Here is a 13,123-nt window from a genome sequence, read left to right as displayed (position 1 = left end):
GTCACAGGTCGGGAAGGGGTTAAGTAAATGGGGAAGGGGTCAAGTTTTTATTTGAAAATAAATATTAATTTTAGCAAAAATGTTGACCACGAGCCCCTAATAAAATTATCCAATAATAATCCATTATGTTCTAGGTTATATAATAGTTATAGAATAGGGAGGTCGGGGATGTGGCTCAGTATTCCTGGTTTACTGATGCGCCTGCTGTAGCCAGATGTCAGAAGCTTAGGGTATGTGCACACGCTCAGGATTTGTAGCTGCAAATCCTGATTTGTTGGCAGGGAAAAATATTTTTTGCATTTTATTTACATGTTTTTTGGGGGGTTTATTTAGATGTGTGTTTGATGCTGATTTTTCCCCTGTCATTTGTACGGGTGAAATCTGCTGCAAAAATTGACATTAAAATTGACACCGGTGAATCTGGTGAAAAACTGCAAGGAAGCAATAAGAAACAGGCGCATGAGATTTCAAGTGTCTCATTCATTTTAATGGTAACTAGGAAATCCTAATTTTTTTATTTTACAATACTGCATGGCAAAATCGTGACAAACCTACAACTATTCATAAACCCTTACAGTAAGAGACAAATCTGATCTGAGACTTGTGAGCAGGAGGAGGCAAAATTGCTGATCTCCTGAGATGTAGAGAAATATACTCCTTACATTTGTTACCACTATCACTGAAACAATAGAATAAATGTGGATGAAAACATAATGGGATGAACTACTGGATTCTGCTCCTTACAAAATCATAAAAAGCGACGCCTACCAATACTACCGTCATATGTCAAATTCACCCTAATTTGGCAGACACCTAGAATGCTATGAATGTTTGACTTAAAGTGCTCAGCATAAATTGGTACAATGCCTTTGCAAAGTAAGATTTTAAACAATATCTCACGGAACACAAGAACAATTTCCAAAAATTTGACAAGACTGAGTTTAATTGAACATTTTGTTAACCCATAACATGAAAGTAAACTTTTATTACATTGTCCCAAATTTGTGGGACTATTTTTGTAGTATGGTATCTCATAGAAATTGTTGATTCTGAAAGGAAACTAAAGATTACTCTGTCGCCTCATTGGGTGACACAGGACCATAGGTGTTATGCTGCTGTCCACTAGGAGGCGACACTATGCATAATCTGAAAAACATTAACCATGGCTCCTCCTCTGCAGTATACGCCCCTGGACGGCGTTGGCCTTCTCCAGTTTTGGCTTAGTGTCGCATAGGAGGCACACCTAAAATTTCGTACTCCGTTCTTTTCCAAGCAAAGGGTGTAGCGGGGATAGCATCAAACGCCATCACGATTCGGCGTATCCCCTGGCTGCGGGAATGGAAAGTGGACACAGCCTCAAAGAAGTCCCGCACGCACATCCCGTATCTCAGTGGGTGACTTTATGGTGAAAAGTTGGACACAATGATATCCAACGCCATCGGGGGTAAGCGTACCTCTCTCCCTCAACTGAAACCTAAACGCACTTACAAGAAGCGTAACCAAACCCAATTCTGATCCTTTCGGAATTCTTCGGGCTGGTCCATCTTGCATCCAGCACAAAATCGTAATCATTCCCCATGCAAGGGCAACTCACGGTCGACGCAAAGGTCGGACAAGACCTGGCAGTCAAAAGCAGGCCAGTCAAAGCCCAAAGGAGGAAAACCTCAGACTTTCTCCTCATTATGACTCATGGACTCCGGAAGACATCCCACCCGTAGGCGGCCGACTTTTGCTCTTTCAGCAAGTCTGGCTGCCTATTACAGAAGACAGGTGGGTCAGGGAATTCGTGTCTTCCGGATACAAGATGGAGTTCACTTCCAACCCACCGAACTGATTCTTCCTCTCTGTTCCCCCAAAACTGCCAGCCAAGGCTCGTGCCTTCCACCAAGCGGTTTCCTCGCTGCTTCAAGCAGGAGTCATAGTACCGGTTCCCGTGTCCGAGCGCTTCCGAGAGTTCTACTCCAATCTATTCGTAGTCCCCAAGAAAGGAGGCAGCGAACGGCCCATACTGGACCTAAAACAACTCATCAAATATGTACGGGTTCATTACTTCCGCATGGAGTCCCTTTGATCCATCATTGTGTCCATGGAGAAGGGAGAATATCTCGCCTCCATAGACATACAAGACACATACCTGCATATACCGATTGCACCCGCCCATCAGAGATTTCTCAGGTTCGCAATCGACCAGGACCACTACCAGTTCGTGGCTCTCCCGTTCAGACTCGCCATGGCTCCCAGAGTGTTTACCAAGGTCATGGCAGCCACCATGGACGTCCTGCACTCCAGAGGCATAGTAGGCATACCTGGACGATCTCATCAAAGCTTCCACCTTCAAGGACTGCGAGCTCAGCGTCTCAATCACAATCAACAATCTGAGTCGCCTGGGCTGGTTAGTCAACCTACAAAAGTCATCGCCAACCCCGAGTCAGTCTCTGACCTTCCTGGGAATGCTATTCAACACCTCCAGGGGTCTGGTGCTCCTTCCCAAGGACAAGGCACTGGCTCCGCCTAGGAGTTCGCACCCTCCTCCGCACCCCCAAGACCCCCCCGATCTCTCCTGTTTGCCATGAGAGTCCTCGGCAGGATGGCGGCAGCAATAGAAGCTGTCCCATTTGCCCAGTTTCACCTCAGGCCTCTCCAACTAGCCGTTCTCAAGTCCTGGGACAGGAATCCTTTTTCTCTCGACAGGGAGTTCCAGCTAACGTCGTCAACCAGGAGGTCCATGCACTGGTGGCTCAAGCCAACCTCGCTAGCAATGAGGAAATCCTTTCTCACAGGTCAATGGAAGGTCCTGACCACCGACGCGCGCCTGACAGGTTGGGGTGTGGTGCACCTACACCACAGGGCAAGTGGTCACCAGTGGAAGCGACTATGCCCATCAACATCCTGGAAATTCGAGCCATCCTCCTGACGTTGAGAGCCTTCCGTCACCTACTGGCAGCCTTTCGCATCAGAGTACAGTTGGACAGTGCCACGGCTGTGGCATATGTGAACCACCAAGGAGGGACCCGCAGTACCCAGGTGATGCGAGAAGAGACACACATCCTCCACTGGGCGAAAACCACAGGGTCGGTGCTCTCTGCGGTCCACATTCCGGGTGTGGACAACTGGGAAGCCGACTTCCTAAGCCGACAAGGAATGGACTCGGGAGAGTGGTCTCTCCGTCTCGAAATTTTTTGCCAGATCTGCCATCGCTGGGGGACTCCGGACGTGGACCTAATGGCCAGAACACACGATCCGCGGTCGCTCGGAGCAGATGCCCTGGTCCAGGACTGGACCCAGTTCCAGCTTCTGTACATTTTTCCACCTTTCCCCCTGATATCCAGAGTGGTGAGGAAGATCAAGCAAGAGGGAGTTCCAACCATCCTAAGGCTACTTTCACACTAGCATCGGAATCTCCCCGTCGCAATGCGTCGGGCAGAGATTCCGACGCTAGTGTTTAACGCACTGCACAACGGAGGCAGCGGATGCATTTCTCCGGCGCATCCGCTGCCCCATTGTGAGGTGCGGGGAGGTGGGGGCGGAGTTCCGGCCGCGCATGCGCGGTCGGAAAAAGCGGTCCGTCAGGAGCAAAAAACGTTACATGTAGCGTTTTTTGCTCCCAACGGTCCGCCAAAGCACGACGCATCCGTCGCACGACGGATGCGACGTGTGGCAATCCGTCGCAATGCGTCGTCAATACAAGTCTATGGGGAAAAAACACATCCTGCAAGCACTTTTGCAGGATGCGTTTTTTCTGCAAAACGACACATTGTGACGGATTGCAGTTAACGCTAGTGTGAAAGTAGCCTTAGACGTACATGGTACGCCGACATCGTACAACTTACAGCAGATGCGCCCTGGCGTCTCCCTGATCGCCCTGACCTTCTATCACAAGGCCCGTTCTACCACCAGAACTCAGGGGCTCTCAATTTGACGGCGTGGCCCTTGAGACCTGGGTTCTAACCCAGGCTGGGCTCTCGCCGGACGTCATTGGAACCATCATCAGGGCACGGAAGCCAGCCTCTGCCAAGACTTATTACCGTACCTGGAAAGCTTTCTTTACCTGGTGCGAATCTCGTGGCCAGACAACACTCCCTTATTCCGTCCCCAAAGTACTTGGTTTTCTTCAATCAGGTCTGGAGGCCAGGCTGTCCCTGGGCTCGCTTAAGAGCCAGGTGTCAGCTCTCTCAGCGCTTTTTCAGAGACGCATTGCTAACAAGCCGCAAGTACGGACTTTTCTTCAGGGGGTTTCCCGATTGGTTCCCCCCTACAGACGACCACTAGAAACGTGGGACCTCAATCTGGTCCTGACAGCATTGCAGGGACCAACTTTCGAACCCCTTAGGCTACTTTCACACATCAGGCTTTTTGTTTCAGGCACAATCCCGCAATTTAAAAAAAAAAAAAACGGATCCGTTTTTTTTTACGCCGGATCCGCTTTTTTACCATAGAATTGTATTAGCGCTGGATTGTGCCTGATGGCCACACGTTTCATCCGTTTTTTTGCCGGATCCGTCCAAATAGTCTTTTCCGGCAGACGGACAAGACGTCCACTGCAATGTTTTTTTGTCCGGTGGAAAAAAACGCAGTGACGGAATCGGCCAAAAACAGATGAAACGGAGGTGTGAAAGAAGAATCATTCTCTCTCTATTAGCCGGATTTAGCCTGACACAAAAAACCTGATGTGTGAAAGTAGCCTTAGGGAGGTCCCACTCCGCCTTCTATCCCAGAAGGTGGTCTTTCTGGTGGCAATAACCTCTCTACGCAGGGTGTCTGAACTGTCAGCACTCTCCTGCAGACTGCCCTTCCTGGCTTTTCACCAGGACAACGTAGTTCTCCGTACGGTCCCATCCTTCCTTCCGAAGGTTGTGTCCAACTTCCACCTCAATGAGGAAATTTCACTGCCATCCCTTTGTCCGGTTCATAAAGTGGAGAAGGCTCTGCATACGCTTGACCTCGTCAGGGCATTGCGTATATATTTGTCCAGGACTGCGCCCTTCCGGAAGTCTGATTCTCTTTTCCTTCTTCTGGAAGGCGACCGCCAGGGTCTGCCGGCTTCCAAAGCTACCCTTGCCAGGTGGATCAAATCCACCATACAAGAGGCCTACCGCCTTAAAAATTCTCCTCTTCCGGCCGGTATTACGGCACACTCTACACGGGCGTAGGGGCCTCCTGGGCCATTCGGCACAACAAGTGTGTAAGGCGGACACTTGGAATAGCCTACACACGTTTACTAAACACTACAGAGTTCATACTCCGTCCTCAGCGGATGCGACCCTGGGTAGACAGGTTCTGCAGGCAGCGGTGCCCCAAGTTTAGGGGCCTGTCTGCACAATATTCGTCCATTGCTTCCCACCCAGGGACTGCTTTGGGACGTCCCATGGTCCTGTGTCCCCCAATGAAGCGACAGAGTAAAGGAGATTTTTGTGTACTCACAGTAAAATCTCTTTCTCTTAGCCTCTAATTGGGAGAGACAGCTCCCACCCTGTTGCCCTTTACGGGCCGTTGTTACTGTTGAGTTCTCATATTGTTCTTTGAGCTCGTACATAGTTGCCTTATTATAGGCATGGTTATGTTATTCATGTTACGTTCCTCCTAATGCTTTTGCCCAAAACTGGAGAAGGCTAACCTCCTAGTGGACAGCAGCATAACACCCATGGTCCTGTGTCCCCCAATTAGAGGCTAACAGAAAGAGATTTTACGGTGAGAACACAAAAATCTCCTTTTTCTGCGAAATCTATTGGGGTGTACTTATTTTGCTGAGCACTGTATGTAAAGTCAGACAGTTGAACATGGGCGAAAAAGTATGGTACATGGCATGCTATCATGGCAGACTTTCAGGCCATCTACCAGTTTGAAATAATCTGTCTGCTGGCCTATGAAGTTTTTCGCGCCAATCTATCGCGTCTGATTTGATAGGGGATCTTGGGATCTTATAAGTAAGTATCTGTTTTTTATTTTTACACCATATTGAGCTCACTGTAACATAAAAATTAATAAAGAACAGCCTATTGATTTTGTTTATTTCTGATGACGGGTTCTCTTTAACTGTGTCGACGTGAACTGCATTGTTTGTTTTTCCCTTAAGGATAATTACACATTTGCACAGCCTGGAATTCAGAAGAATGTGAAGGCCCTTGAAGAACTTGTGAGCCGAATTGATGGTGCGTTGATATTATTGCTGGGTCACTTGTGATAATAACACCTTTATTTTTTAAAACTGGACTGGATCTCAGCAATCGGAAGGTCAAAAACCCCTTTCACTGGATAATACTCTAAATAGCACAGCTAATAGCCATTGAGGTAGTATATCTTTAAGATATTCTCCATGTCAATTGTATTTTTAGTAGTTGAGAGTGCAGGACTCTGATCTGTCTGCAGTTTCCCCCAGGATAATCCTCAGGGAAGGTCTGATGGCCCTGATTAGTTCTCAGATTCTCAATTAGATCTAATGCTTGGCCACCAGTCTTCGGTGACTGTCATGACTGCCATCCCCAAGCATATATCATTACCTCCAAGGCACTTTGAACTGTCAATTCTGTTGGCAGTCTACTTGGCCTATGTGACCAGGGAACGTTACTTCATGTGATGCAGCACCTTCCGATTGGAGTTATTGGATATGAGAGGAGGATATCATATGAAAAGTGAAATCAGCTGCTTTTCTCACAATCTTGAGGAGTATCTTTGTCTGGCTCTATTATAAGAGTCATTATTGGCCGACACTGTTATGGGGGGCACTTTTACCTGGCACCCTACTGGGGGGTAAGCGACTGTGATTGGCATAATATTGGGGGGCTGGCACACTGGTCGGGAGGACATCTGTGCTGACAATCTTCTGTTGAGAAGGTCACTGTGGTGATGGATTGTTGGTTGACCTATTATACAGGCAGCTTTACCATCTCCCTCTCATGTTGCAATTTCTTACTGTTACAATAGGCCAGGTACACAGCCATCTACAAAAATATGAAGTGGAATACCTCCAATTTGCCTTTCGTTGGATGAACAATCTGCTAATGCGAGAACTTCCTTTAAGATGTACGATACGATTGTGGGATACTTACCAGGTAGGTCAACGCAGATGTGTGCCTAATACTTACTGACGGCATTCTGACTTCTTTTTGCTTGTTATTGGTCATCAAAATTCTAGCAGGCCAGCAGCATCTGGTAAGCTTGAATTACTTTCTAAGAGTAGGTTTGCTTATTTTTTATACTCCTCTTAGGCCAGCCTTACACACTAGATGGCTGTCAGTCGAACAATACTTCGGTCGATCATTCGGCCGACAGCCATCTCAGCTGACACTCACATATACGAGCGCTCATTTGGCCGAGTACTCCTGTGTTCTGTACGGGAAAGCTGCCAACTGATAAATCAGCTGGCGGCTTATCTCAGGGAGAACACTGCTATCAGCAGTCCGAAGTCGGGCATTATCTTCATCTCTCCCAAGCATTTGACGGCTGCTGCCCCCGTGCACACTGGACCATCTGCAGAACCTGTCGCTATCCGCAGGTTCAGCTGATGTAAGTCTAATGTGTGTGGAGGCCTTACACTAATCACTAATGCCTTTTATTCTCACAAGTTCTCTACAGCCATAGTGATAAGTGCGGCGACCAGCAGTCCGGACCCATTCTAACTGTGTTCTGCATTTAACTTAATTTATTGGTAAACTACATTAATGATTTCTAATGCTACCAAAAAGTGCCATAAATAAGAAAAATGGAAGTTTCCATGTAAGTAATGGATGTTAATTTAACCACATTCACAGGCAGAACCAGAAGGATTTTCCCATTTCCACCTTTATGTTTGTGCTGCATTTCTAATTAAATGGCGTAAAGAAATTCTAGATGAAGAAGATTTTCAGGTAAGTACTGAATACATGCTTCAATAATATACGTACATAACATGTATTTATTTGGTTAACCCCTTCCCGACGTAACCCGTAATAGTACATCTTAGATAGGGTCATATGTATGGAGTGGGCTCAGAAGCTGATCCCACACCACATGCAGCCGTTGGATTGTTGGGTTATGGTGGGTCATATGTGCACTTTTAACTATTTTTTGGTCTGCTGAACCTCTCGAAGTGCAGGAGAGCAGAGAGAGCTGTAAGACAATCTTGACTCCCTATGAAGAAGGTAGAAACTGTTTATTTACCATCCCTACTGATGCTGCATAAAGAGCATTTATTGAGTGATGTGTAAACAGAGCAAGAAGTTGCATTGCCACCTACTCCAAAGTTGCTTGGTCTTATCAGACGGAGATCACCTTTCCAGTGCAGCAGTGCACCACTTAATAAATTTGGTGCATTTTATTGCAGTTGTCTTTTGTTAAAGTCTAGAGTAAAAAATGGCATGCCTGATAAATTCCTAATAATATATGCAAAAATAAACAGAAAATGACTTATAAAAAAAAATAACCCTTTTCACATTTGTTACGTAAAATCATCGTAACATCATAATAGATATTCCTTTAAAAACTCCAAAAATATACAAATATTTGTTTATTAATTATAGTTCTAGATTCCCCTTTGAACCTCAAATTCAACATGACTCCTCTGATTTCTTGTTTGTATTCACATTGAAGGACAATGCAGTCTGAAATCATAAAAGAGCATAATATATTTCACTATCTTCTGTAATGGCAAGGTATGGGAACTCTTCCATCTTATGCTTGTAGGAATTGTTAGTAACGCGTAGAGGAAGCTACAGTACATATAGATACATGCCTTCTTTATCTAAACCTTTAAGAGAATCTGTCACCAGATTTCACAATGCAAGTTGCGTACATTATTAAAGCTTACATAGGGTTTCACCTGAAAAATGTAGAACTCTGCAATATCCTATTTTTTCTAAATCACTCTATTAGCGATTTTTGTTGATCACATACAGACAGAATTGCCCGTAGTACACTAAACTAAGCAGTATTCTTCTCCTGATGGTAGGCTACCATATTCAGTGTGGAACCAGAAGACTACAGCGTCTGATTTCTCCTACTCTTGCACTGATTAGAAGCACTTCACCTTCTTATTAAACGGTGTACATTTCTTTTAGCAATGCAGGAGTTAATCTTTTCTGTTGAGAGCTCCTGGAGCATTCAGGCCTTCAGCTGTGCACTGTGTAGCCCCTTCTATCTCCCATATAAACTGGCCCTGGCTAGCACTCATTGTCAGAGTGGCTTATGCTGCATGGCTGGAGGTTGTTGGTGGTTATTATTGGAGAAGGCGTTTGGTGGGTTTTTATCTGTGACTGTTGCTAGGTTTTGAGTGTGTGATAATTCCCTTTCTTCTACTTTAGTTTAACCCCATCCTCCACTCCCCAGTTCATCCCTTCTGTTGTTTGTGTGTATATTTGTCTGTTTGGTATTTTTTGTTACCCTTATTCATATTAGCTTGTTAGTCTGGTTGATGTATTACAGTGCACTAATACTCCCCTCTTCCCTGGGTGGCGGAAGGGTACAGACTGAGGGCAGATTCAGGAGCTAAGGCAAGGTATGTGGCCTCAGCATCTTCACCATCAGAAGTAATCCGGAGAACAGGGCGAATTAGGGTGCCCCTTTTGTTAGGGACCGGGAAGGAGCCCCTGGTCCCAGGATACCTGACAACAGAGTTGTGACAGTGGGAGCCAGTGTCATAGGATTTCAAAGTGCACATACCTGCACTGAAAAAGGTAAATAAGTGTGACAATTAGGATTTTGGGCAGTACTGTACTCTGATTTATCGGCACAAACTGCTAAAAGAGTGATTTATAAAATTACTATAGTGCAGAATTCTGCACTATCATCATTATCTTGTGAACTCATAGGTACCCTTTAAATAGCTCTCATAGGCTAGTTGAGGCTGATGTACTTTTGAAAATCCAAGTCACAATGTACATATCCTTTTTGAAAATTTTCCATGCTTGATATTAAGTGTTGAGTTCAGTAAATTCATGAGCTAATCTCAATCTCGTTTGCATCTTGACGAATTGACAAGCTCCTTTTAGTGTAGCTTGTCCAGTGTAGCGTGAGAGCTCAGCAGTGGAGGAGGTACGCAGTACACATTGTTTCTTGTGGCTTTGACGGCACCGCTGACTGGCTGCAACACTCTGGGGCCGATTTTGAAGTGTTGTACAGTAGTGGGCAGACCTTGGGTTTATCGCATAAATACACAGTCTTAAGCTGGACTAAAGTGCTCATTATCTTATCAGTCCAAATATTTTTCAAGAAGGAATATTCAGCCATCCTGATATGGATTTGAAAGTAACAAAGAGTAAATAATCCTTAAGAGATTTGTGTAATAATAATTTAATTATGTGTGCAGTGTATTATAAAATCAGGTGATACATTCTCTGTGGATCTAGAAATATTAGAGGAATTTTCTCATTTAATTTAGAGTTTTGTTAATGAGATATAAGTTCATAGACGAGAATTAATGAGTTTATTGTTTAAAGTATTGTAGTTTTTTTTAATCTTCCTTGGGCATTCTTTTATTGTTGGGATAGAGGGTATGACATGATTTGTGCTTTCTAGCAGCTCGACTGAGGAGTTAAGTGTACCGGTGACTGTACAGTCTCCAGGAATTGATGACCTTCCTCCATAGACCAAAGTGTAAGGAGAATGCTTACAGGACCTAGCTCTATAGTGTTGGCTGTCCTGCCTTATCTAGGCCCCTAGGAGTAGAATAGAGCTGGCATACATTTCTCTGCTGTAATAAGAGACTTCTTCTCTAAAAATCTATAGCCAAGATGACAAATGAGCTGCCATGAACAAGCCGATTGTGTCTGCTCTTTTGTCCAACTTGAAAGCTTTAATATTTCAGAGTAGTGACGTCCAAAACAACACTAAAAACCTTTTGTAGTAGGGTTCTTATTCAAATAGTGCTTCGTTTTCTGATGATACATTTCTTTTACTTGTACTCTAAAGCTGGCCATACACCTACTACACTGTGTGCAGAATTATTAGGCAAGTTGTATTTTAGAGGATTATTTTTATTATTGATCAACAACTATGTTCTCAATCAACCCAAAAGACTCCTAAATATTGAAGCTTAATATTTTTGGAAATTGGAGTGTTTTTTTTTTTTAGATTTGGCTATCTTAGGAGGATATCTGTTTGTGCAGGTAACTATTACTGTGCAGAATTATAAGGCAACTTAATAAAAACCAAATATATTCCCATCTCACTTGTTTATTTTCACCAGGTAAACCAATATAACTGCACAAAATCTACTATATAATTGTCTAAGGGTCACTTCCGTCTTTCTGTATGTCTGTCCTATTGTCACGGATATTCATTGGTCGCGGCCTCTGTCTGTCATGGAATCCAAGTCGCTGATTGGTCTCGCCAGCTGTCTGTCATGGCTGCCGTGACCAATCGGTGACGGCCACAGTCCGATTAGTCCCTCCCTACTCCCCTGCAGTCAGTGCCCGGCGCCCGCTCCATACTCCCCGCAGTCACCGCTCACACAGGGTTAATGCCAGCGGTAATGGACCGCATTATGCCGCGGGTAACTCACTCCGTTACCGCCGCTATTAACCCTGTGTTACGAAGTTTTTACTATTGATGCTGCCTATGCAGCGTCAATAGTAAAAGGATCTAATGTTAAAAAAAATAAAAAATCATTATATACTCCCCTTCCGCCGCCTTTCCCGCTCCTCGCGACGCTCCGGTAACCGCTCCATGCAAGCGGCAGGTTCCGGTGGCAAGGATGGTATGCAACAAGGATCTGCCATGACCATGTGACCGTGACATCATCACGGGTCCTGCGCTACCAACCCTGGGACCGGAAGCTGCCGAGTTCACTGCACACACAGGCGACATGACTACAAGGGCCCCCTCGGAAGGTGAGTATATGTTTATTTTTTAACCTGTGACATATACGTGGCTGGGCAATATACTACGTGGCTGGGCAATATACTATGTGGCTCTGTGCTGTATACTACGTCGCTGTGCAATATACTACGTGGCTCTGCTGTATACGTCACTGGGCAATATACTACGTAACTGGGCAATATACTACGTGGCTGGGCAATATACTACGTGGCTGGGTTAATATACTACGTGGCTGGGCAATATACTACGTGGCTGGGCAATATACTACGTGGCTGGGCAATATACTACGTGGCTGGGCAATATACTACGTGGCTGGGCAATATTCTACGTGGATGGGCAATATACTACGTGACTGGGCAATATACTACGTGACTGGGCAACAGGGCCGGCTCCAGGTTTTTGAGGGCCCCGGGCGAACGAGTCTCAGTGGGCCCCCCCAACCCCCCCCTTTAACACATAAAAGCTGCATTTTGCATGCGTTGTGCATTGCGTCGCCGACGCAGCACCGCACAACGCAAATGTGAACGTAGCCTAATAAAGTCGCCGGGTCTGCAAAGGGTTAAGAAAGGGGGTGTGCCCCGGAATCCCCCTGAGATCACGTCACAGCGGCCCCAGAGCCCCCAAAACCATGTCCAGCACATTACACCCGGCCTGGGGGCAGTGCAGCACCCACATAATCACTGGCACTGCACGCAGCTTTCTGACCATCTTGCTCCTGAATGAGCTTTATTAATTTGAGGGCAGACCTGACCCACTGACCAGCCAGGCTCAGCAGCAGCCAGCCAGGCTGCATCCCATATAATTCCACTCCCGGTCCCCCCCCCTTTCCCCCGCAAAGTGCAGCGTTGGGACAGACCCTCACCCCCCTCACCGAAGACGAGTCACTGACTCACACTCACTGCTTCGCCGGCCCCCTCGTTGTGGACAGCAGGAGAGGGTGCACCGTCCTCACTGCAGGCTGCAGCTGCTGCTCGTCTTCTCCTCCCGCTTGGCGCTGCCGGACCTGTCCTCTCCTCATGTCCTGGATGGTGGACGCTGGACCGGAGTGGGAAGGCTTCAGCGGCGCCAGCGAACGGTGCGGTCCGACTCCGAACGGCTCTCTCTCTGTCCTCTCCTTGCTCTAGGATGACGAGCCCGCCGACCGGATGTAACAGAATAGATGACCCAGCGACCCGGAAGTGTCTTCTGTATCCATGGTGAGGGCCGGCAGAGGTGAGTATTGCTGCTATTGCAGCTGCGCAGCGCCAGGCGCCAGCGAAATGGCCTCAGACATAGCTGACTGCGCCCCCTGCAGCCAAGGCGCTGCCGGGCGACGTGTGGATGTAGTGAATGA

At 46.3% G+C, this 13,123-nt stretch overlaps 1 protein-coding gene across 1 annotated transcript in view; it reads left to right on the top strand.

The window, feature by feature from the left end:
• The window catches only part of TBC1D22B (TBC1 domain family member 22B), a 67,525-nt gene that overhangs the window by 50,603 nt on the left and 3,799 nt on the right, over positions 1-13,123 (top strand). Inside the window, exons 10-12 of the mRNA XM_069756311.1 lie at positions 6,074-6,149; positions 6,922-7,049; positions 7,749-7,844. Coding sequence (XP_069612412.1) covers positions 6,074-6,149; positions 6,922-7,049; positions 7,749-7,844 — 300 coding nt within the window. The remainder of the gene's footprint in view (positions 1-6,073; positions 6,150-6,921; positions 7,050-7,748; positions 7,845-13,123) is intronic.

Source organism: Ranitomeya imitator, chromosome 3 (genome assembly GCF_032444005.1).
Source record: "Ranitomeya imitator isolate aRanImi1 chromosome 3, aRanImi1.pri, whole genome shotgun sequence".
NCBI classification, from domain to species: domain Eukaryota; kingdom Metazoa; phylum Chordata; class Amphibia; order Anura; family Dendrobatidae; genus Ranitomeya; species Ranitomeya imitator.
The sequence above is the reverse complement of the archived record's forward strand: the minus strand, read 5'-3'. Positions and strand labels throughout refer to the sequence as shown.